Source organism: Pteropus medius, unplaced genomic scaffold, assembly GCF_902729225.1.
Source record: "Pteropus medius unplaced genomic scaffold, Ma_sr-lr_union100, whole genome shotgun sequence".
Taxonomy (NCBI): Eukaryota; Metazoa; Chordata; class Mammalia; order Chiroptera; family Pteropodidae; genus Pteropus; species Pteropus medius.
In genome coordinates, this window is record NW_024354501.1 from 231507 (window position 1) to 256533 (window position 25027).

At 58.4% G+C, this 25027-nt stretch overlaps 2 protein-coding genes across 2 annotated transcripts in view; both read left to right on the forward strand.

The window, feature by feature from the left end:
• The window catches only part of HERC2 (HECT and RLD domain containing E3 ubiquitin protein ligase 2), a 115897-nt gene extending 107905 nt beyond the window's left edge, over window positions 1-7992 (forward strand). The window contains 9 exon segments of the mRNA XM_039853408.1: window positions 1156-1239; window positions 3445-3586; window positions 3706-3900; window positions 4308-4420; window positions 4853-5043; window positions 5899-5981; window positions 5984-6003; window positions 6274-6486; window positions 7315-7992. Coding sequence (XP_039709342.1) covers window positions 1156-1239; window positions 3445-3586; window positions 3706-3900; window positions 4308-4420; window positions 4853-5043; window positions 5899-5981; window positions 5984-6003; window positions 6274-6486; window positions 7315-7587 — 1314 coding nt within the window. The 3' untranslated portion in view covers window positions 7588-7992.
• Window positions 7993-13014: 5022 nt separating this feature from the next.
• OCA2 (OCA2 melanosomal transmembrane protein) overlaps window positions 13015-25027 on the forward strand; it is a 52261-nt gene continuing 40248 nt past the window's right edge. The window contains exons 1-6 of the mRNA XM_039853388.1: window positions 13015-15120; window positions 18401-18529; window positions 19838-19921; window positions 21899-22036; window positions 22794-22851; window positions 23835-23907. Coding sequence (XP_039709322.1) covers window positions 14879-15120; window positions 18401-18529; window positions 19838-19921; window positions 21899-22036; window positions 22794-22851; window positions 23835-23907 — 724 coding nt within the window. The 5' untranslated portion in view covers window positions 13015-14878. The remainder of the gene's footprint in view (window positions 15121-18400; window positions 18530-19837; window positions 19922-21898; window positions 22037-22793; window positions 22852-23834; window positions 23908-25027) is intronic.

Consider the following 25027-nt stretch of genomic DNA (forward strand, 5'->3'; position numbering starts at 1 on the left):
AACTTTCATGGAGCAGCTGCTGTCAGCCGGGCCCGTCCCGGGTGCTGAGCACGGCCGTGGCAGACAGACAGGTCTCTTCTGAGTTGGAGCACGTGCTCGCCCTGCAGGTCCCCAGAGGGCTCTGCCCTTTACCTCCAGCCTTGCGGCTCTGTGGCGGAGCCCCACCAGCAGCAGGAGGGTAGACGCACGAGGCCATTTCTTCCTCTGGGATGTCCAGAGCCGTCTGTACCAGGGTTTTAGGCTCCTGGACACAGGCTAACTTGGCAGCTGTGACTAGGGTCGTGAAGGAGGCACCTCTCAGGCTCCCCGACAGACTCTGCCCATTGAGTTTTCTAGAGGCAGAAGGCCCAACTCAGGAGCTGGGCTTTCCTGTTACGGGAAGGCATCGCGTTTCTGGCAGGCGGGGTGACGGGGTGTCCCAGAAGGGGCCGCTCCACCGCGCGTGGGAAAGCGTGCGGCGGTCGAGTCAGGAACCCTCACCCCGAGTCTGGCTGTGGTGTGGTCGTGGTCTCTTCTTAACGAAACAACACTCGGATGTTTTGGCGTCCTGTCCAAACAGACGTTTTTGGGGGCTTGGCTAGTGGACGCTCCCACGTTTTATTTCCAGGTGTGACGCAGAGACCCGTGGACAGGGCTGGGGGTTTGGGGTAACGGTGAGAGCTCCCTGGTGATGGAAGCAGGGAGAACGGGGGGCAGGTGCAGTTGATGTGAAACAGGTTCCGCTGGTTTTCAACAGTAGAAAGGAAATTTGATGACTGGCCATTTTTTTAGTCCCTTAAAGTAGAGGTGAAAATGGGCACGGTTAGGGTTCAGTGCCAGTCTCGGCACGGGCGGGCTTTTGGTTTGGCTCGGAGACCTGAGTTATCTAATCGTCCCTCAGCCTGGCCCGAGGCCGCAGCTGCTCAGCAGGCTCTGGCCATCTGTCCTGTGTGCCCAGAGTCCCCCCCGGGCGGCCTGAGCACCCCGCGTGGCTTTGCACATTGACGCCAGGCCACTCCCCTGAGGCCATCTTATGACTTGAAGAAGAGAGTTTCGCAGTTGCCTGTCCTTGAGAAAACATGACTTTTGGGAACGGGAGATTGAAAACTGCGGCGGGACTGACGGATGGGCGCTACTGTGTGTGTCCGATCCTGAAGCCCGTCCGCCGTGTTCCAGGAGGTGGCTTTCCGAAAGGTGGTGCAGGCGACGATGGTCCGCGACCGGCAGCACGGGCCCGTGGTGGAGCTGAACCGCATCCAGGTAACACGAGGCGCTGTGCACGGGCGCCACCCCCCCGCCCCCCGACCCCGGGCAGCCTGTTTTATAGCAGAAGCAGGGACGTGACCTGGAAGCGCAGATACCGAGAAGCGGAAAGGAGGGAGCCGTGAAAGGGACCTGCGTCTGCAGCACGTGGTGCGACGCCTGCTGACGCGTGGGCGGGGGGTCGTTTGCGTGGACCAGCTGCGCGTCCTCTGGTTTTCTTGTTCGAGTTCTCTGCTGGGGCCGGGGGGGCTATGCCCCCCCTTTCTTGGGTTGGTAGCCCCGACAAGGGGTGTGTCTTCAGTCCCCCGCTGGGCTTAGGATCTGAGAAGCAGGGCCAGTTGGAGGCATCGAACTGTAGGTGGTGACAGTCCCCGTTCCCGCCAGCCGCACTCCCTTCCTGGCTCCGGTGGCTCTGCCAGTTCTGCAGGCCAGAATCGTGAAGTGCCGTCTCACAGCAGTAACCAAGGAAATGACCCAGAATCCGCGCTGCTGCCAAGTGTGTGCCAGCCTCCAGTCAGAGCGCCCTCGGAAACAGGGACCTGGCGCCTGGCATGTGAAGCGTGGGTGGGTGGCCGAGCTCCCGGCACGGAAGCAGCGGAAGAACAAGCTCTTTGTCCCCGCACCTTCGTGTGAGCACATGATCGCCACCCTGATGTCGGCCCATGGCTGCAGGCGCTCCCAGACCGTCCTCGGGAGCATTTGAGTCAAGACGCGAACTCTGGGCGATTGTTGGGGAATGCATGTGACCGGGCTGACGGATGTGGCCTTTCGCTGGCAGCACAGTGTCCGTGCAGGGCCGAGTCAGCCAGCCCATGCCGCAGACAAACGGGCTCTTTAATTGCTCCCATAGAAAAGCTCTGATTTCCACGCTCGGGGAGCGTTCGGTCTGCGATGCCGGGTCTCAGGTCACGCCATGCGGGCGGCTGGGTGTTGCCGGTCCTGTGCTTCCCCCGACGCAGCGTCCAGCCTGGGGACCTTGGGCATCGGCGGACCTCGAACTGGGTGCCACAGTGGGCGCAGTTTCTGTCTTGGTCTTGTCGCGGGCATCTGAGGACACCGCTTCTCCACTTCACGTCCTCAGCACTGTGCCTCGTGCTATGGGAACACTCAGGGCACGTTTGGAAGAACTAAACGGGTTGGGGACAAACTGGTTCGTGTCAGGCAGGTTTCAAGGCAGACAAATGACCCCTGACACCGCGTGTGTTGGGTTCACCTAGCAGCCAGCAGGGTTGGGTTGCGTCCTCCTGGAGCCACTAGCGTCCCCACCAGACGGGACAGGACTGCTCTTCCCTCCATGTGCTGCAGGGTCACCTTTCTCCCTGCGGGACGCTGCCGGGGACACCGTCCTGTGGTCTGTGCAGTGTCCTCACGCGCTGCACGCGTGCCGGGTCCCTGGAGCGTCCTCTTCACTTGGCTTCGGTTTAGCTTTGTATCGGGTCTGAAGATCAGCGCGGTGACAGTGGCGGCCTCGTTGCTTTGCGCGTGCTCACGTCTGACCGTGGACAGAGTTCAGACCAAAGGCAGCCACAGCCCCCTCTGGCCCGGCTGTGCGGCGGTGGCGCCCGGCCCTGCAGCGCTGCACCCGGGACCTCGTGGAAGCCGCAGCGCTGGTCTCTGAACCGCGGTGTGGACGGGGGTGACCTGACGTCTCGGTGGGAGGCGGTCTGTGTCTCGTCCCTCGTGTTGGGGTGCAGTGCCCTTGGGGACCTCAGGCCCCTTGGGCCTTGGGTTCTGAGGGTGCAGATCGCGCAGTGGGGAGGGTTCGCTGCGGAGTTAAGGGCGGGGGTTCAGCCACAGGCGTCTGCGTAACGCCCCGTCCCCGGGACGGTCCCTTTGACCACCCGCACTGCCGGACCACATCACCCCAGCCTGAAGTCCCAGGCTGTCCTGCAGCACCGCCGAGCCTGCCAGTCGGGGCCCGTGCTGGTGTCCAGTCTGCTTGCAAATTTTAGGCAGGAGAAGTCTGGTCGGGAGGCGGTGGCACCTCAGGGAGACAAGCCACCCCTGGGAGGTGATGTGGGGAGGAGGCGGCTGGGGTTCTGGTCGAGGCTGTGCCCAGGCAGGAGCGAGGCCTGTGCATGGGTGTCTGGGCGCCACCTACCATCTGTGGGTGACTGGACCAGGAAGCAAAGGGTGACAGCAGGAAGTGGCTGCAGGTGTCCCGGGCCTGGCAGCAGTGTCCTGTTTTCTGTCTTTCTCCAGGTCAAGCGCTCCAGGAGCAAAGGCGGCTTAGCAGGCCCCGACGGCACCAAGTCCGTCTTCGGGCAGATGTGCGCCAAGATGAGCTCGTTCAGCCCCGACAGCCTCCTCCTGCCTCACCGGGTCTGGAAGGTCAAGTTTGTGGGTGAGAGTGTGGCAGGCAGGCCGGTATCTGGGGGGTGGCTGTGAGCCAGGGCGTGCAGGGCACCCGCCTGGCTGCTCCCACAGCTTGCTGGGGTGACCGAGTGCCAAATGTCCCCCCAGGTGAGTCTGTGGACGACTGTGGGGGTGGCTACAGCGAGTCCATCGCCGAGATCTGCGAAGAGCTGCAGAACGGACTCACCCCGCTTCTGATCGTGACGCCCAACGGGAGGGACGAGTCAGGCGCCAACCGCGACTGCTACCTGTTCAGCCCCGCCGCCAGGGCGCCCGTGCACACCAACATGTTCCGCTTTCTGGGTGCGCACGGCGCGGGCACGCGTGGGGCGGGGGACGCGCGTTCCGTGTGCGCCGCTGGCTGGGCTGTCGCCGGAGCTGCGGGGCAGCGCTGAGGTCCCAGTGCTTGGCTGGCACTCTGCCGTCTCTGCGAGGCCCTGGTCGCTTCTCTGCCACCACAGGAAGGAGAATTGTCCTCGGTGTGGCTGGCAGCTGACAGTGGGAAGTGTACACGAGTCAGAATCTTGGCCGCTGGGAACAGAAAGAGAAACGGCTCAGGACAGGACAGCTGTCCTGAGTCTCATGGGTCAGGCAGTGCTGGCGTGGCGGCCTCGAGGCCAGTCAGAGCCAGTCTGCACGGTGGTGGTGGGCGCACGAGGGGAGCCGTCACCGGCTGACTCATGTCTCCTGTCACTTGTCCCAACACGCAGGCGTGTTGCTGGGCGTCGCCATCCGCACCGGCAGCCCCCTGAGCCTCAGCCTGGCCGAGCCCGTCTGGAAGCAGCTCGCCGGGATGAGCCTCACCATCGCCGACCTCAGTGAGGTAACCGGGGTGGGGAGGGGGTCGGGGAGGCGAGGGACCCCTGACTTCGGTGACGAGTCACAGCTGGCCCTGAGGTACTGGCTCGCTCGTGGGCCGAGGCCGCCGGGTGCAGGCCCGTCTGTTTCCGGAGCGTGCTCGGCCGTCCGTGCCGTGGCTCCGGTCTCGGCCGCTACGAGCTCTCCGCCCTCCTGGGGGCCGGGCTCTTGGGACGGGCCAGCCCAGTCCCTGGCCCGAGGCCTCTGCTCTGCTGGTGGTTCGTTTTACGGACCTCCTCGAAGTGCCAACTCTGCCGTTGCGCTTCCTTCACGTTCTGGCACGTGCGACGCGCTGGTGGCCTCGTGGTTGCCCAGGCCGACCGCGGCTGCACGTCCAGGTCGTGAGCTGGGGCTCGGGGTGCAGGGACCACCTTCATCGGCAGAGATTCCCTTCCAGGTGGATAAAGACTTCATCCCTGGGCTCATGTACATCCGTGACAACGAAGCCACCTCGGAGGAGTTTGAGGCCATGAGCCTGCCCTTTACGGTGCCCAGCGCGAGCGGCCAGGATATCCAGTTGAGCACCAAGTACACACACATCTCCCTGGACAACCGCGCAGAGTACGTCCGGCTGGCTATAAACTACAGGTGCGTGGCCGCCCGCCCCCACCGTCCACCTCACTGAACAGCAAGAACAGATGTGGTGTGCTGGGTGGCGGCGTCTTTTTGGAAGTGTCACATGTAGTAAGGTGCTGGCGGACGTGGCTTCACTTGCTGCGTGCCTGTGGTCGTCAGAGCTGATTCTGTGACCAGGGTCGGGGCTCACTGCTCTCCTCCGAGGTTCTGGCTGTCACTGGCATGGCGAGCCGAGTAGACTCCCCCGTGTTAGGGACTGTCCCGGCAGCGGTCACGGGTTTGCACACACCCCTCGGTGCTCTGTTACCTCTCCTGGGGCAGGGCTGTGTCCAGGCCTCCTCTGCACCTCTGTGGCCCTCACGCCAGCACTGGGGTGCGGTGGCTATGTGGCAGGTCAGCCACCCAGCTGCTGCCACCGCCTGACGTCCCGTGTTCACGCAGCATGTTCCTCGGGCCTCACCTCCAGAAGCCCCAGGCTGGTGTTGGGACGAGGCCCCTAATGCCAGGTGGGCTTTGCCGGCTGAGCTTGAGGTGAGGATGGTCCTGGTGGTGTCCCGCGCTGTGCTGGCCCCGCGTCCGTTTCTGCCTGGTGCCCAAACTCGCCAGCAGTGAGGACAGCATGTTTGCAGAGCGTTCTCCCGTGGGGCCGCTAGCTGGACCTGATGCTGCAAGCCTGTGGCTCCTGAGGGGCAGGGAGGGGACACTGAGCGCAGTCTCAGATGGCGTGCTGCCTCAGGTAGCTTCTGAGGTGGTCCCCTGTGTGCCCGTCGGGATGAACTCAGGCCGAGGCCCCGTCTGTGGAGCACACTCCCAGGTATCTGTGCGGTCAGGCCTACGTAGAAACGCAAAATGAGCTTTTTCTTCCAGGCTCCACGAATTTGATGAGCAGGTGGCCGCCGTTCGCGAGGGGATGGCCCGCGTCGTGCCCGTCCCCCTGCTTTCTCTGTTCACCGATACGAGTTGGAGACCATGGTACGGCCTCTGAGCACCTGGAAACTGCCTTTTCCGTGGTGACACACAGAATCCCTGCGGCTGGTCAGCGGCAGTGCGGGCTGGGCCCTCACAGCTCCTGCCCCGCGCCGTGTGGGCCGCAAGGCCGAATGCGCATCCAGCTGCGCACGCGCGGCCGGTCGCCCCGCTGGTGCTCAGCCTGCCACTCGCCCTCCCCGGCTGGCCTGGTGGGAAGCAGGGCCCGTTCTGTGCTGAAGAGGCCAGCGCCAGCCTGACCGCGTGTTCCCACAGGTGTGCGGCAGCCCGGACATCCCTCTGCACCTTTTGAAGTCGGTGGCCACGTATAAGGGGATCGAGGCGTCGGCGCCGCTGGCCCAGTGGTTCTGGGAAGTGATGGAGTCCTTGTCGAACACGGAGCGCTCCCTCTTCCTGCGCTTCGTGTGGGGCCGCACGAGGCTGCCCCGGACCATCGCTGACTTCCGCGGCCGTGACTTTGTCATACAGGTGCGGCTCCCGCTCGGTCTCTGGTGTCACGTGCTTGTCTCTTTCTTAACGGGTTTGATGCGGTAGCTCAGAATTTTATGACTGCTGGTGTCGGGTAGCGCGGCCTGCTTTAAAACCGTGTCGGGACCCCACCTGAGTGAATGTGTGCCGCGCACCTGCGTGTGCCAGGGCTTGGGCACACTCACCATTTGAAGCCTTTGTCTGATCCTCTGGTTGAATTGAGTGAATCACTAAGAAACACCGCTTTCTGAGAAAACTCAGAGCTCCTGTCAGCGTGGCAGCAGAGTCTGCTTTCGGTTCTGACTGGTCCGGCCGTCAAGAACGGGCTGTGTACAGCCGGGTCACGGGGAAGGACCTTCCTGGTGGCCCCCCCGTGGGCGGGCATCCTCCGAGGGCAGGTGGGGTGGGGGCCTACTGTCCCTGGAGAGCACCCGAGTGCCCGCAAACATCAGAGGTCCCGGTTTTCACGCACGATTCTTGCTGGCCTCCCAGCGTCCTTCTTGGTCGGTGGTAGTCGAAGCAGGTGACGTGTTCAGGGACGGCTGGGTCGCCCCAGGTGGATGGAGGCATCGCACCCTCCTGCCAGCGTTGGTTTGTGAAAAGTAACCCGCACAGTCACCAGTTCCTCTTTCTCACTACAAGTCCTAGGAATTGACGACGGGCTCCTTTTTCTTTCTAAACTTCGCTAGACTGTTTTCCGACTGTTTTCTGTCGCTGTCAGGCAGAAACGCGACGGTTTTGGTGAGGAGCGGACAGTGATGAGCACGATGAGCCCGGTGCGAGCTCTGTCTGCCCCTCACCCTGATCCCCCGGCCTCTCCGCCCACAGGTCCTGGACAAGTACAACCCCCCCGACCACTTCCTCCCGGAGTCCTACACCTGCTTCTTCCTGCTGAAGCTGCCCAGGTACTCCTGCAAGCAGGTGCTGGAGGAGAAGCTGAAGTACGCCATCCACTTCTGCAAGTCCATAGACACCGACGACTACGCCCGCATCGCCCTCACGGGGGAGCCGGCCGCCGACGACAGCAGTGGCGACTCGGAGAACGAGGACGCCGACTCGTTTGCCTCTGACTCCACGCAGGACTACCTGACGGGCCACTGAGGCGCCGCGGGCCGTCCGGGGGTTGACAGGGCCTGTCCCTGCCTGTGGGGACAGGGCCCGTCCCCGTGTGCCTGGGGCGCGGGTGTGGGGACTGCCGGTTCGGGGTCGGCATGCGGATCGGGGCCGTGCTGGACAGCCTTGTGCGTGAACACTGACGTGTACTTCTGACTTAGGACGGTCTTCTCAGGCGCGATGCTGCTTTACACGTTGGACTTGGCGTTTATTGAAGTGTTTAAATGTTCACACGGACACTGACCTGACTGGCGGCCTCCCCGAAATGAATAAAAAGCCTTTTTATTTGTGGGTGAATGGCGCGTTTTCTTTCTGCCTCACAGGTGCCGTGCATCGCCTTGACTGTGTGTTGGAAAAGCTGTGTAACAATTAAATCGTATATAAACATTTCAAGTAATTTCATCCTGAGTCTGTCATTACAAGTCGTGGGACATGAAGTGGTCAGCGCTGCTCGGTGCACCCGAAGGTGACTCAGGCCGGAAGCGAGGAGGCCGTCGGTGCCCTGTGTCTTCAGTGGCACTTTTTAGGGTGCGGGCGTGCGGCGCGAGCCGAGGCCCTTCTGTGAGCGTGACGGAGGGCCCCGCGCGGCAGGCGTACTCTGCGTAGTGTGCGCGATGTGTGCACCTCGCTTTTAACTCCCTGTAAGTAAAACATTCGTCGCAAATTGTCAGCCCAAGTTCCTTACTGGTGCATGTGCTGCAACCAGAGAATAAATCAGTCTTTGCCGTATGCATTAGCTACGGCCATTCCGGTCACCAAACAAACTCGGTCAGTGACGAAAGATTGGTCCCCTGGAGAACGGGGTGGGGGACTTGTGGGGAGCAGCTGGTGTCGGGAGCCCGCGGGTCCCTTGGCCCATCCTCTGTGCGTCTGCCTGTGCAGTCCTGCTGCTGTCCTGTTGGCCTGGGGTCGGGTGTGCGTCTGGTGCGGTTGCCCATGGCGTAGGATTCGAGTTGCTTGTTCCAGGGGACGTGGTACCCGACGGAGCAAAAACAAGCATGGCACGTCAGGAGCCTGTTCATTTGTCCAGGGGCCCAGCGTTTTGCATGAGGGTCCAAAGAGAGGAGGTTTTACCTGGGAACCAAATCGGCGAATGCCCTGATTAGCCCTTTTTTAACTCAAAGTTTCCATAACCTGGGGGTGTCCTCAGCTCCAGTCCATTTGTCACCAGCCAGCTTTTGCTGCTTTTGCTGACAAACTGCCCCCGATGCCAGGGCGTACACGAGCGCGTTTATTTCTCTTGCGTCTGGGCTGGCTGGTCTCGGCCGAGTGGCTGCAGACAGCAGGTCTGACTACTCAACGGCAAGACAGCAAGTGACTGTCACCCCCAAACCCCATTCGGTGGGCCGGCCCCCAGGTCAATGGGCTGGCAAACGTGTCCTGGCCTCTGGAACAGCCGTCCTCAGAGCCCTGTTTGAGGGCCCCTGGGGTGGGTTTCCACGAGGTCCTCTCTTTGTCCAGCTGTGTAACCTGCATTTGGCCAAATTTTCTTCACATCTGTCAACCGAAACAGCACATCGCAACATGCAGGCCGGAGAGCAGGGGCGGGAGCCCCACCGTCTTCTGCTAAGCCAGGTAGTAAAGAGGTTGACAAAAATGTCACCATTCTTCTCACTAGATTTTGTTGTTTTGGAAAGTCATTTTTCCCAAGAGTATGTCAGTAAGTAAAAGTTTTGCTTTTATTTTAAATTGAATATTTGGAGATTTTTCAGTTTTGATTTCCAGGATGGTACTATTGTTAGATGTAACCCAGATAAAAATTACTGATTTTTTTTTTTTTTTGGCAAACATCTTTATTAATCTTGTCTAAAAATAAGGTCCATGGAGAGTCCCTGGAGTTGGGGATGGGGGCTGGAGAGCTTCTAAGAGAAGGGATCTTGAGACTCAAAATGCTGCAGTGGAAGGTCCTGCAAAGTCCCCACAGGGAGATGCCAGTGACGGGGTGACCCCGCCTGCCACACTGGCTGTCCCTACCATTCAGAGCTTGCCCAGGACATACTCATTATGGGTCCTTTTTTTCTAAATTTCAGAAATACTGGAGGATTATCCATTTTCTTCTGTTCTATTCTACTCAACCAAAAAAAGGGGGCGGGGGGCTTTTTCACAGTGAGTTTCTTCATTTTTGCCCAAGACAAATCTCTAGGACATGTCTTAATTTTTACACGCATCTGATGAATGAAGCCTAAAGTCACATTGCTTGTGGCAGACAGAAACTTGTGCAGAACCCATGGGAAGGAGAGCTGAGTGAAGTCCCCTGACTCTGCTGGCTGGTCCCACTGGTATTTTGAATTGTGGGTTAATCCCTTCTGAGGCAGGGAGGTAGTGTGATGAATCATGTCTTTCTGCCAATAAATGTGACCGATGGCTCAGTCTTCGCTGGGCCTGGGGCCACGTTGGACCATGTATAAATGGCGGCGCTGGCCTCGCTCCTGGTTCAGCACGAAAGAAGTGGAGGCAGCACCTGGCTGACAGGTGACCAACAACGGGCAGTCTGCCAGGTGTTTTCATCAGCACAGTGTTTGTCACCATGACTGCTGGTTTCTGGGGTCTTTAACTAGAAACCTCAGGGCTAACCAGGACTTGGAGTCCCAGAGAACTTGCTAAGCCTGTGCATGTGTCTCTGTGCTGACCTGCAGGACAGGCCAAGGTGCTTTCATCTGGGGGCCGCTGGAGAGAAGGGAGGGAGGAGGCTGAGGCCGACATTCCTTTCGAGATGTCAGAGCCCAGACTGAAATCCGCTCTGAGTTGCTTTGAAGTGAGCAGGCAGACCAGCTCCTGGAGCCCCGAGGGCAAGGCCCGGGCTGTCACCTGCTCTGGTCGCAAGCGGGAGCCCTTGGGGGCTGGGGCGCCGGACTCTCCTTAGCTCCCTCCAGCATAGCGGCTTTTAGCAGAAGGAAGGGTGGGCATCTGACGGTCCTGCTGTCACTCAGGATGTCAGCAATGGGGGCACCAGGAGTCACCCCTCCCGCCCTTTAGCATTTCTGGCACCTGTACCCAGAGGGCCCTTGGAGACCTCCGCACCCACGGCCACCCCTCTTCTCCCCGTGGGGCGGGGCGGTCCCCAGCTGTCTGTCCCTCGCCCCACTTGGGCGCAGTGTCCTTCTGGAACCCGGGCAGTGTCCTTCCCCTTGGACCTGGTTTCTGTGACGGCAGGGCCAGTGCAATGTGGCAGAAGTGATACCCGCCAGGCCTGGGTGCAGGGCTCGAGGGGCTGGGCAGCTTGAAGTGCAAAACAGAACAGAGCGGGCAGAACATTCCCCAGGCTGGCGCGTCCCGAACCTTGGCCCAAGTGCCTGGTCGCCTTCCACACGCAGAGCCTGAAAGGGGGCTGCAGAGGGGCCTGCGGTGACAGGAGCCCTGTTCTGCGGGCGTCCTGCAGCCTGGGCTGGGGCGCCTCCTCCTAGTCCTGCGGCTGCCTGGGGGCGGGGCGCGGCCAGGGGCGGGGCCGGGGCGGGGCCGGGGCGGGGCCCGCCGCATCCCCTCGCACCGCCTGCGCCCCGGTCCGCGGGCGCACTCCGCTCCGCGTTCCCAGCCGGCAGTCGCGACCTTCCGCTGGGCTCTGGGACAAAGCCCGTCTGCAGGTTGGCCGGGCGCGGGACGCGGGGAGCAGTCTGTGTGGGTCGTTGCTTTGCGGAGCTGGGAAGTTGGTGTAAATGCGCGCAAGCCCGAGCAGCGGCGTGAGCACCCGGGGGCGGTGCCGGTTCTGGGGACACGGTCCCCGGGTGCCGCTCCCTGGGGAGGGTCCCCGCACCGGTACCACGGAGGGGACCTGCAAGTGGGTGGAAACCGGTGTTCTGCTTGGCCGGCCGCGCGCGTGTGTCACTCAGGCGATTCTGGGACCGGAATGCGCGGGTGAGAACTTAAATCCCTCAGCGCCGCTGCTTCTCACTTGGCCACACACAGCGGGATTACAAGGATTTAATGTCGCCAGCTTTTCCCAGAGACGTGGCTGTGTGCACTCTCGGGCTCGCAGACCAGGCCTGGCTGCTTGGGAAGCTTTCCCGGGGGTCGTGGGAGCCCTGAGTGAGGGGAGGTGACAGCTGCACAGAGTGCAGTGACTCCGAGGGAGGAAAAGAGGACAGAGCAGCGTGTTGTCACTTAACCACCCAGGGAGGGACGTCCCTGGGGTGGGCGTGGGGCCTGCTGTCCAGGCCCCAGGGGCCAGGTCTGGGGCCAGGGAGCCCGGGGGCTCACAAGCATGTTGGGTGGCAACTCTGTAACAGCTAAACGAGTCAATGGCGTTTGCAGAAGTTTTATTTCACTGATGAAAAGCAGATGCGGATACCGTTCTTTGAGAAAGCCGCATCCCCCTGGGGCTTAGCTGGCATTTGGGGGACATACGTCAGGGATTGTGATGGAGAAGCAGGCCCTGGCTGCTGCTGGAGACCCAGCAACGCCCACACCTGCGACCTGGGCCGGATGGCCAGGTGTGTTTTGGAAAGACCGCGGTTGGCGGTAGAAGGCACTGGCTGCTGGAGAAGCTCCCGGGGACGGGCCAGGAGCAGCCTGGCATATTTGGGCACCTGAGACACCAGGGGACACAAGGCAGCAGGACACAGTGGTCCAGTTTCCAGAGGGGACCTTTGGGAGGATGGGGATAAGAACGTCGCCCGCTGGTTGGATTTTCCGGAGTGTCGATTCTGGATTTTGTCACGTTGCCCAGTGTAGTCCCTGGCGCGCTGAGGAGCCTCGTCTCCATCGCGGGGAACGGGCTCCGTGCTCCGTGGTCGGGCTGATCCCTGTGGTCCTGCTGCCCGCCGCCCGGGACCGAGAGGAGGCGGCTCCACAGGGGGCGGGAGCGAGGACTCCGGCCCCAGCACAGGTCTCTTTTGGGGAGCAAAGGACAGTTCCAAACTGGTTTTTAGGGTGGGCGAAAGCCAACGACACGGCGACACAGAAATAAGAGAAAAAGCCCAAGTGTGGGTGGCAGAGCCGAGCAGTCCTGGCGCGTGGGCTCACGGACTGCCCGGCCGGGGTTCCGCCCAGAGGGCTGGGGACTTCGGAGCACAGCCCCCCGCGCCGGAGCAGAGGGCAGCTCCGGCCGCCCCCACTTTCTCACAGGCTTGGAGGGAGACGACAGAGCGCTCAGACCGGGCGTTTGAGAGTTCTAGAAGCTTTTAAGCAAGTTCACACCGTGTAAACTCATCTGAAGGGATGACCGACGGGACTGCGCGCTCTGAGCCTGGCCTGAGGTGGCTGAGGGTGCAGTCCCTCTGCGCCACCCTCGGCGGGGACACGTCTGTCCCTGTGCAGGGTGGGCTGAGCAGACGGTTGACCCGGGAACTGGCTTCCTCTGGCCTCATCGCCCCGGGCCTGCGCCCCCCTTTCCCTGTGCTGGGTCGACTAGAGTGCTCGAATGTCAAGGACAGGGCCACGCCCCGCGGACAGGGCCACGCCCCGCGGACAGGGCCACGCCCCACAGACAGGGCCACGCCCACAGCCACGCCCCGCGGACAGGGCCACGCCCCCAGACATCCACGCCCCGTGCGCTCTGCGACTAGGACAGGTACCACTGAGAGCGAAGTTTCCGGTGGCGAAGACGTTTGATGATGGGTGTTTTCTTGAGACCTTCAGAGCAGGGCGTTGGCCGCGCGTGGTTTCTGTCCGATTACGAGCTTTCACAGCAGCGCTGTCCCCTGTTCCTCTCCATCGTTGCTTCATGTCGCACGACGAAAACCTGTAGAGTGCAGGTGACAGGTCTGCGAGCGGACAGTGGGCGTGACCTTTTGCGAAGAAACCCTTTCACACACGCGGGCGCCGCACCGATCTCCGTCCAGCGCCCCGCGCCCCGCCTCCCCTGGATCATCCAGCACGACAAGGCTCCGCGACCCCCAGACGGCAACGCGGCGCCGGGAGGTGCCTGGCCACGTGCAGCCTGGCCGGGCGGCGGGGCACCCTGCGCAGGTCCCGCGGGGCCTCTCTCGCCCTCCGGCCTCCGCAGGCTCATTTGCACCGAGGCCGGCCTCTGCCGTGTAAACGCCAGCAACCTCCCCGCCACCGCCTCCGGCGCCAAGTCCTCCTGTCGCGAAGCGCTGGCCTGGCCTCCTTCTTACACCCACTGGTCGGGTCGTCCCTCAGGCGCAGAGCAAAGACCCAGTGGAGGCGGGCCCAGAAGCGGACCCCTGCCTTCCCCAGCTGCAGGAGCAGCAGCGAGCGCGGAGCGGGGCGGCCCGGGCAGGGTGGGCCAACGTCAGCGCCAAACTCACTCAGACGTTTTCCTTTCTCTTTGACACCATCCCCTTCCGCCAACCCTCTGTCTTCTGCTCACTGAAGAGTACGTCACAGTTCTTCACGTGAGCTGAGGCATCATGATAGGAAGGATGTAGGAAGACCTCCTGGGTCGTTTGAGTTTCTTCAAATGCCATGGCCTTTCTGTATCTGGAGTAAGTTCCCGTTCTGCCAGAAAGTGTGGCCCCTCTGGCTGTCAGCAGTTGTGGACAGGAGCCATTGTACCGGCCTCAAACTGCCATGCGTGCGAGGTCCTCCAGAATTTGTGATCATGGGGCATTTCGAGCCGCTACGTGAGTTGGGCGACGAGGAGTGGTGGATCCACGGATGACACTCACCCCACCCACAAGCACGTGCATCGCTTCTCAGTGCTGCGAATGCTGCTCAGACAAAGCTCACAGGGATTGTCCCTTCACAGCGACCCTTGACAGCAAGCCAAGGGCATCGGAGCTGTGGCACGCCGCCAGCCGTGCAAAACAAAATGCGAGGGTTCGAGGTGTAGTCCCCAAACCAGGACACCGTGACCTCACTAGCATAGCAATTTTTCTCGTTTTCATAATAGGAAGTATTGTTTTCTTATTAAAAAAAGTATCAATTTGCTTGACGCAAAACCCGTTAAAACTATAGCATAGACCCTTCGCCACCCAGAGGTAGCCGAGTTCTGGAGGCTGCGTCTTTTTCTTCTTCTGTTCTATGCATATTTTAAAAAAAGGACCCCGGCATCAACATTTCCCCCCATAAACTCAACATTTTTCATTATCAATCGATATCCCTCCAGAGCATTTTTACAGTTGCATAGCGTTTCATACCGTGCACAGATCACAACTTGCCTAATGCTACCTGGTCGCAGCTAGCGTGAAACGTGCTGACATGGTCGTCCTTGGAGACGAGCATCCCCTGTGGCCCCCATGATGAGAACACTGAAGCGCGGGGGGCCTGCGTCCCGTGAAGAAGTAGGGGTTCCCTGAGGTGCAAACGGAATTCTCAGTTTGCTTTTCATCACTGGTGGTTTCTTTCTGGCTGAGCCTAGGGACGAGAGCGGTGACAGAACATGCATCTGGAGTGCAGAGATGGCAGGCTGGCCTCCGGCGTGCTGGAGACGGAGCTGCATCGGTCGTCTGCTCCCGTGAGTGCCCGTCTGGGAGGGCCAGAGGGACGTGCCACCGGCAGCTTTGGGCCACAGTACAGGGCCAGCAAGACAGCTCCCCCAGGCTCCTGCCCCAGCGCGGCGGCCCAGCAGAACTTCGGGGCGCCTGAGGACCAGGGCTTGGCTTCATTCCCCATGGAGCAGAGGTGAGTTGCAACAGTTTTATCTCGTAAAACTGGAATTTGCAAATAGTGGATTTCCGTGAGCATATTTCCCCCACTTTTTCTGTGAGGAAGATTTCTAGATGTTTCCAGCATTAGATCGCTTTCCTGGCCTGTTTTGAATGAATGCTATTTCTAAAATGTGGCTGACCTATATCCAAAAGACACAAATAAAAAAAGAGAGTTTTAGCGTAAAGACTTGGCACGTCCTGTATTATTTAAGGCATTAAAAGTACGACGTGAATTTAAAAGCATATATCTTAGAACGTTTTACTTCCACAAATATATCAAACGACTCGATCGAATATCGTTTTTCACGTCAGAATAATCTGGGTTTACATAAAAAGAAAACCTTTTCGTCAACCCTTAAATATTTACCAACGCAGAGACAGCAGATGTAAGTAGCAGCCATTGCACGTCTGTGTGCCCACGTGGGGCCCTGCTGCTCACCCTGCAGCTCCGGGCATCCGCGACCCACAGGCCCCGAGCCGCGCAGCGCCCACAGGCCACTTTGCAACATGCAGAGCATCGAGTGTGGGCTGTCCCCTCCCCTTCTCCAGGGCAAAGCCTGTGCTGACCTGCTGTCCATCTGTCTCTCCAGGGCACATGTCCACACTCTCCCTGCATGTTTACGGGTCCCATCCTTACACACTCATTCTGCACAGTGAAACTGAGCTGCTTTGCTGTGCAACATGTTTGAGATTTGGCATGTGGATGCCTTACAGCTCTAGGTAAACATTTAAAAAATGTTTTCAATTACAGTTGCCATCCAATATTACGTTAGTTTCGGGCGTACGGCATAGTGGTGGGACATTTATGTAGCTTACAGAGTGATCCCCCTGACTAGTCCCCACCTGGCACCACATGTGGTGATCACAGTAGTATTGACTGTCCCCTGTGCTGTAGTTCACGTCCCCGTGACTATTGTAACTGCCAATTGTACTTCTTAATCCTTTGCCTCTTTTCACCAGGCCCCTCTCCCCACCCCATCTGGCCACCATCAGATTGTTCTCTGTACCTATGAGTCTATTTCCTTTTTGTGGGTTCGTTTACTTTTTTAGATTCCACAGGTAAGTGAGCTCATATAGTATTCGTCTCTCTTATTTCACCGAGCATAATACTCTCTAGGTCCATCCATATTGTTTGTTGCAAATGGTAAGATTTAATTCTTTTTCTTTTTATGGCCGAGTAATATTCTATTCTATGAACATAGGGGTGCATATGTCTTTTCGAATTAGTGTTTTGGATTTCTTCTGATAAATATGCAGACCTGGAGTTTTCGGATCATATGGTTGTTCTGTTTTCAATTGTTCGAGGCAAAACCAGACCGTTTTCCACTGTGGCAACACCAGTTTGCAAACTCAGCAACGGTGCTCGAGGGCTCGCCTTTCTCCACATCCTGGTCAGTATTGTTGACTGCTGACTTATTGATGATGGCCATTCTGACAGGGTATTATGGTTTTAATGTGCATTTCTCAGATGATTAGTGACATTGAGCATCTTCTCATATGTCTGTTGGCCATTTGTATGTCCCCTTTGGAGAAATGTCTACTCAGGTCCTCTGCCCATTTTTTAACTGGGTTGTTCGTTTGGTGTTAAGCCGTATGGGTTCTTTATAAATTTTGGACATTAACCCCTTATCAGGTGTATCGCTGGTGAATATCTTCTATTCAGTAGGTCATCTTTTCATTTTTGTGAATGGTTTCCTTTGCTGTGCAAAACTTTTTAGTTGGGCATGGTCCCATTTGCTTATTTTTTTCTTTTGTTTTCCTTGCCCGAGGCGAAATATCAGAAAAAAATATTACTAAGAATGATGTCAGAGAGTTTATCGCCTCTGTTTTCTTCTAGGAGTGTTATGCTTTGGGGTCTTACCTTTAAGTCTTTAATCCATTTCGAGTTTATTCTTGTACACGGTGTAAGAAGGTGGTCCAGTTTCATTCTCTTGCATGTCCATTTTCCCCAACACCATTTACTGAATAGACTGTCTTTCCCCCATTGTATTTTCTCGCCTCCTTTGTCATAGATTAATTGACCATGTAGCGTGGATTTATTTCTGGGCTCTCTATTCTGTTCCATTGATCTGTGTGTCTGTTTCTATGCCAGTGCCGTGCCATCTTGATGACTGTAGGCTTGGGGTATAGTTGATATGAGGTAGCGTGATGCCTCCAACTTTGTTCCTGCCCCAGATTGCCATGGCTATTTGGGGTCTTTGTGGTTCCATATAAATTTTATGATTATTTGTTCTAGTTCTGTGAAAAGCGTCATTGCTACTTCAATAGACATCGAGCTGGATCTGTGGATTGCTTTGGGTAGTACAGGTGGTATCCATGACTACAGTATATGCTCCCATTTATTTGTATCTTTCTTTAAGGTCATTATTTTCTAAGTGCAGGTGTTTTACCTCCTTGGTTAAATTTATTCCTAGGCATTTTATTATTATTCTGATGCAATTATAAATGGGATTGTTTTCTTAATTTCTCTGACAGCTTGTTATTGGTGTATAAAAATACAACCGATATCTTAATATTAGTTTTGTATCCTGCCACTTTACTGAATTCGTTAGTTCTAATATTTTTTTGGTGGAATCTTTTGGGTTCTATTCATATAGTATCATGTCATCTACAAATAATGACAACTTTACTTCTTTCTTCCCAATTTGGATGCCTTTTATTTCTTCGTCTTTTCTGAATGCCGTGGCTAGGACTTCCAAAAGTGGTGACAGTGGACATCCTTGTCTTGTTCCTAAAGAAAAATTCATTCTCAAGTATGACGTCAGCTGTGGGTTTGCCACATATGGCTATTATTATGTTGAGGTGTGTTCCCCATCTCCATTTGGCTGGGAGTTTTTATCATAAATGGATGCTGGGTTTTGTCAAATGCTTTTTCTGCTTCTATTGAGATAATCGTATGATTTTTAGCCTACGTTTTGTTGAGGTGGTTTATCACAGGGGAAAATAGATACTATTGAGTTTTGTGCATTTTGAAAGCACCCAGGCGTAGATGTGAAGTCAGAGAAATGTCAGTGCGATTTTTTTTTTTTCCGGAGAAAAGGTCAGGTAAAAATATAGATCTCATGGATATTTTCTATTTTAATTAAGTCAGAAGGAAAATGCCAGCCTTTCGGTTCTGTGGACAGACATTTTTATTTCTAGGCTCCGGAGTGTGTGTTTCCTGCATCTCCTGTGCGTGCGGTTTGTGAGGTCGACGGGGCATGGATTCGGTGGATGACGGGGCCTGAAGGCCTGTCTGTGCCTCTTGTTTGCAGAGAGAACTGGCCTTGGAATAATGGAAAACGGGATTTGGATGGTGTTGACTCAAATTTAAATTTGGAGTGGCCCAAAGTCTTTGGGAAGTTTTCGAGTGCGATTCATTTTATTTTTGGCTCTTTAGAAAGGTAACTATTTAAAAACTTAGAACCCACTCCCTGTACACTTAAATACAATTATAAAATACTCACAGAGTGTTAACAGAAGGTCAAATACGAGACCAGCCAGAGGCAGCCACGTCAGCAGCCAGCTGTTTACACTTACCATTCGCATCTTATCGAACGCAGGACAACTGAGTTCTTTCCTTTTAATATACATCCTACAGCAGAGAATGCAAGCTCAGGGTGCTCACATATTGGTGAGGCCACTGCATCAGTCAGCTCTCCCAGAAATGCTATGTAACTCAGCACCCCAGGGAGTTACAGCCAACGCCTGATGTTGGTCGATTCGTGGAGACACTTATCTAAATGAACCTGGGGCCTTTCTGGCCTGATGGGAGAATGGAGATTAAAAAGCCCAACTTGATCTCGAAGCCGGTTTGAATAGCTCGGAGCACATAACCATTAAACCCCGGGCAGACGTGGCCTCCCGCCTGTCCTCTCCTCTGTGCCGGCCGGGGCATCTGTGCACGTCACAAACACCCCCGAGACAGACTCTTTGTCCATCTGTTTCCTGGAGGCTGTGCCGAGGGGACACCCGCTGGCCTAAGACAGACTCCTTTTCTGTCTTCCGTGTGACGTGGCACAGCTCGCGGCCCTGGTTTCATTCATCCATGAGACTGGTGTCTGTCGGGTCACAGGCGCCTGCACGAGGAGGGAGACGTTCTCCAAGCTTCCCGTTCGCTCTGCACTTAGCTGGGCCCCCGGCAGCTGGGCAGGGCCTGGGCCCCGTGGGGAAAGGTGGCGCGCTAGCACGCGAAGCGCCACGCTCCCAAGGGGCCTCGGGAAAGGCAGGTCGCTTTTGACGTCACACGTCCCCTAGCGAGGGGCGGCCACGTGCGCTGGCAGCCCTGCGGTGGCTGTGCAGCTTCTCCCCCGGGAGGCCTCCCGCTTTGATCAGTTCACAGCGGCCCTTCCTCCGGCGTGGTCTTTCGGATGTGTGACATTTACATGCCGTGACCTAAGGAAACAATTCTCGAGCATCCCGGAATGAATGGTTTGCTCTGCCTGGAACAGCAGCGGGGTCTGGCCTCGGTCTCGCTCCCACGGCATCATCGGTCTGACCGGCTTTCGGCTTTTCCCTTCCGGTCCGGTCTATGCTGCTGGCAGAGTCGTTTCTAACCATTTCCCAACTCCAGCATTTACAACTAAGAGTTAACGTTCGTCAGTTTCTCACGTCAGATTTCCCGCTGACTGCCGTCCTTGAACCTAGTCCCCCGTCGCTGAGGACGCCCATCGTTTCCTGCTGGTGACCCCTCTCTCCGCTCTGTCCGTCAGGTCTCACGCTCCATTCCTCCAGGCCTTCAGCCCCAGCCTCACGGAAAACACTCCTTTGCTGAGGAATGCCTCCCAAGGGAAAGGGTGAGCTTTCCCCCTTTCTTATCAAATTAATGTCCGAGGATGGCCCTTGGCCTCATGCTGGAGAATTTCTGCCCGAGATGTTCTCGCCTGACATGTTTGGTCTCTGCCAGAACCTTCTCAACTCCAGGTAGTAGATGTTTCATGATTCTCGTGGTTGAATTCTGTGGCTTATGAATTTCCAAATGACCTTGGCTATGACCCCGCACTGATTAAGCAGCACACGTGCAGTCACGCATGCACACGGCTCTGCCAGGCCGTCTCCGCGGGCCGGGGCTTCTCACCAGGGTGAGCCAGGCACTGTCTGGAGGTATTTTTTGCTGTCACAGCCGGGGGAGTGGCGCTACTGACATTTAAGGGTGGAGGCTCAGCATCCTGCCATGCACAGGACAGCCCCCCACAGCAGAGAGTTATCTGGCTCAGATGTCGACAGCGATGTGGCTGAAAACACCGCTTCCTTCGAGTGTGAAGGCCCTTTGGGGGCAAGCGTGGGTGGTCCTGGAGCGTCCAGAGCAGTGCGGTCTGGAGGCCAAGTGACTCATGGGCTCTCTCCCCCAGAAGGAAGGGCCTCACCTCTTCCTTCCGCAGACTTCTGACAGCTGGAGCCGCCTGCTTGGTGTCCCCTGGCACGTTACGAGGGGACAGTGATGTCACCTCTCCATCCCACTGACCTTGTGTACCAATCTTGACAGGCAGGTTGCAGACTTCAGTGAGCACATGTGGCCACCACGCTGGACAGGGCAGGAAACATCCACTTCCACCACATAGGACATGGCACTGCTCTAAAAACACTGACGTCAGCTTTCCTCTACTTATAAGAAAATGGTTTCCTTAGTTTTTAGTTACGGTCGTGTTTGTTCAGAAGTTAGGGGGTGGTGATATTATTTCTCAAACATGAGTATTTTTAGGTCATAAAACAGAAAAGATCATTGACTATTTTCCAAGTTTGCACACTAACGACTTTATCTTGTTACATATTGGTTTCACAAAGGCTAATTTGTATCTCTGGGTTTCTCCAGTGAGGCCCGGCAGGGCGCATCTGGCCAGTGGGGACTGAAGACCTACGCCTGCCAAGACGGTCCTTGGCCGTGGGCAGGAAAGAACTCAAGCAGGAGCCAGAGTTAGGGACAAAAGGAGTTTGACGGAGCAGGGGCAGCGCTCCGCAGAGAGCGTGGTCCCCTCCCAGAGATAGAGTGAGACGCCCAGCGCTCGAGGAATGTGGTTAATATCTGATTCTTAGTTTCTGTGAAAGTTATAGCTTAAGGACTTTCCGGTTTCCCTTTCACGGTGTGAGTCAGAAGTTGTCACCAACCTTGGCAGGCCTCGTCCTGCCTTCTGTGGGTTCCTCTGTCTGGCCGGCAGCATGGCTGCTCGCCCCGTCCCCAGGTCCAGCTGGCAGCACACAACCCGGGTTAACATTTAGTCAATGTGTGTGGAGCCCGTGCCTCTTCTCTATCTTAGCAACGCCCTGTTGAGCTAAGGGGCTTCAAGTGACACCCCCCGTTTCTGCCAGTATTGACCGTTGTTACGTCAACACTGTGGTCCCACGAGCGTTCCACGCGACACGTTGCCCCGAAGCCCAGAGATTCAACCGGAAGTGCGTGGGTGCAGCCACTCTTGCTCCCGGAAAGCCGAGGACGCCCCTGGTTCATCGGGCTCCGGGGCCCATCCGGCCAGGCCTGCTGCTCCCCCGTCCCGCCCTCGTGGCGCGCTGCCCTCCGCCGGCCTGGGGCCCAACTTACCCGCGGGGCGTCCAGAAGGCTGTCCTCGGGCGCTGCCTCTGCTTCATGGCCCCGCACCACTGGGAAAGCATCGGGGACAGGGCCGGGCTGGTGGCAGCCAGAAGCAGCTGTGTGCCAAGCGCCACCTCACAGCAAGCTGACGTTTCTGGAGAGGCCGCGACTCATTTTGAGGGCGCAGCGGCCGGGACGCCTTCGCCTGCGCCACGCTGCGGGGCTGACCCGGAAGGCCTCGTTCCAGGTCACGGCGCATGCGCGCGGGCGGCCCCGAGCCCGTCGACCCCGGAGCATCCTGGGAGAGCAGCTGCGCGGAGTGGGACACGGACGCGCGCGTACTTCCGGTGGGCGCGCCGGACCGGCCCCGCCTCACGGGGCCCAGGTAAGATGGGGCGGGGCCTCGCCCTCGGCACCTCCCCCTTCTCCACCTCCTTAAGCCCCGCTTCGCCCCTGCGATGCGATGCGCTTTTCCTCAGGGGCGCCGCGGACGCCCCCAGAGGGCCGGTGCGCCCCTCGCTGGCAGCCCGGGGTTCGCAGGTGGAAGCATCTGCTCGTTGGGCAGGTGTGCCCCAGGGCCTCGAGGGGGGACGCAGGGAGCGCCCTGGGGCGACGCCGGGTGGGTGCGCCTGGCCCGGGCGACCCGGGCCCAGGCCCGCGGTTCACGCGGCACGGGCCCTGGGCCAGGACGCCTGCGGGGTCCCGGGGCCGGCGTGCGGCCTGGCCGTCCGCTGGTTACCGCCGAGGGGGCCCTCGGAGGCTCGGCTGCTTCCACCTGGCACGGCGTTGAGCTTTTCTCCCAAGCGTTCGCGCAAGTCTCGGCGCGGAGCTGTTCGACGATCAGACCCATATTCCCGCCTTTCAGGAAACTTGGAGGGAAATTAGGGCTCAATGTCTCAGAGCCAGGAAAAGGCTAGTGTCGGGGAAACGGGCCTCGACGGCCCCCGAGCGCAATGCCCGGGCCGCTGGCTTTCCTCGCAGCCTCCGCCAGGGGGCGGGCCGGGGGGTGCGGGGATCCGAACGCGGCTTCGAGGCGAGGGCACCCGGGGCTCCAGTAAACTCATGCTCCAGGGGGCGGCAGGTCTGGGTGGTGCCAGCAGGGCTGCTGCCGGGTGACACTGGCCTGACCCCTTCCCTCGCAGGCGCTGCATGCGGTGGCTGAAGGTCACGGGCCTGTTCGTCTTCGTCGTGGTGTGCACCGTGAGTACCCCGCGGCTCTGCGGGGGCGTCCTACGGGCTAGGGGACAGGGCGTCTCAGCTGTGCGCCTGGGGGGAGGGCAGGGAGATGCGAGGCCGTGCAGGGTGGGGAGCTGGGTGGCAGGGGTCCCGCCTCAGCAATACTTCCGGGTTTTGTCTCCATCACACAAGGAAAGGTCTGGTGACCTGACTTTGATCCTTAGAAGACAGTTAGCTTGCGCCCGGGTCTCACTTCCCACCCCAAGTGGCTTACGAGATTCTCCTCCAACCCATGCTGTAAACACTCTTGGTGTCTGGTCGGGTCCAGGGATCACAGGTGGCCCAGGGCTCTGCCCTACGGGCCACCGTGCTTCTACTGTTGACTCCGACTTTACTTGCCCGGACGTCCTCAGCGAGGGTTGCAGGCCTCTGGAGGTGACCTGAGTGTGGCCTCTGACGTGAAGGGAGTGTGTCTGGCTGCTGGCACGTGTGTGGTGTGTGTCTTGACCTAGCCCAGCTGCGATCCCAGCGCAGGCACTCAAAATACGTCTGCCAAATGCATGGGTGTGCGGACCCCGAGTTTGGCGGTGTGTATCTGCGTGTGTGTGTGCCTGTTTGCGACGTGCGTCCTTTGTGATCTGTGACCATTTGGGGTTTAGAACTGCTATAGTCCATTGTCTTTACGTCACTTTAATTTACTTTCGGTTGGTTTATACGGAGCTTTGCAGATCCCGCCGGCACACAGTCCCTGCCCCCCGCCCCGATGGGAAACCACGTTAACACCGATGACTTAATTTCCTGGCCGGGTACTCAAGCCTTGAAATTGGCCAGTGTCAATGGTCAAGGCCCACTGTAGCTAGAAATGGTAGAAGGGCTCAGGTGTTTATCCTAATACCTAAGAAAAGCCGTTCGGAGCAACATTATCACACCCCTATTTTCATCCGATTTATTTAAATCCTTTTACTCTCACGCCGCAATCTGTCACAAAATGTTTCTGTTTACTACAGGTTTCGTTTAGCCTCTACCCAGACCAGGGGAAGTCCTGGCAGTTGGTGGCTGTGTCGCAGCTGGAGAGCTACTGTATCCAAGCCACATGCTGAGGTGGGGTGGTCACGGTGGAGGGCCGGGCGGCAGACACCCGGCACCGCTACAGCTGCTGTCGAAGGTCGCAGCACAGAGAGCGGGGCGTTTAGTGACGGGGGAGGAGCACTTGGTGACGCTGGGGTGGGCGGTTGGTGGTGGGGCTCCCGGGAAGGGTGACGATCGCCGGGTGACACATAGCTTAGGGCCCGGCCTCGGGGCTCTGGTGTTCCCGCGTGGGCGGTCTCTGCCGTCCTTTTCCCGGCTCTGCCCCTGGGTCTGATGCTCGCCCGGCTTCTTCGCGTTGCGTGCTCTCTGGCCTTGCTGGAGGTCTCGCACCTTGTCATTACGAGGCAGACGTGTCGGGGACAGAGCGTGGGCGTGGCAGCCGGCTCTGGCTGCAGTCACGAAAGGCTGCAGACTCTGTGGCTTGAACGAGAGACACGTAGATGAGGGCGCCGGCCGAGTGGGTTTCTGGTGAGGCCTCCCGGCCGGCAGGCCTTCCCGCCGCGTCCTCCCTGTCTTTCCTCGGTGCTGTGTGTGGACGGAGACAGGGGAGCGCTTTGGTGTCTCTTGTTATGGGGACCCTGACGCCGTCAGAGCCGGGCCTCCCCCAGGACCTTGCTGAAGCTCAGTGGCTTCCTTAGAGGGCCCATGTCCACATGCGACCACACGGGGGCAGGCCTTTCACAGATGCTGGGGGCAGGGGGAACACACACGTTCAGCCGTAGGTAGCTCTGCCGTGAGTGTCGAAGCTTGGAGACGCACGCTCCTTCGCCCCCGTGCGTGTCTCTCAGCTGACTTCGGGTGCCTGCTTTCGTCCTCGCTGTGATTTCTCACCTTACGGTAGGGACCTGGAGCCCTCGGGTATGGGCATGGACACGGCGGTTTGTGCTCACACGCGTAGCGGTCCGTCTGCCCCCTCATAGGCCAGGGGCCTGGGGGGCGTTGGAGGCGGCGAGAGGGAGACGCAGAGGCAGCGTGGGGCGAGGACGGCCTAGGGCGTGACCCAGTGGGTTCCAGCCGCGCACTGTCGGGCGCGTGTGGGGTGAGGGGCCGGGGGTGGGCGAGGTCGGTGGCAGTGGCGGCGGCCGGAAATGCCGGGCGTGTGTTTCCTTGC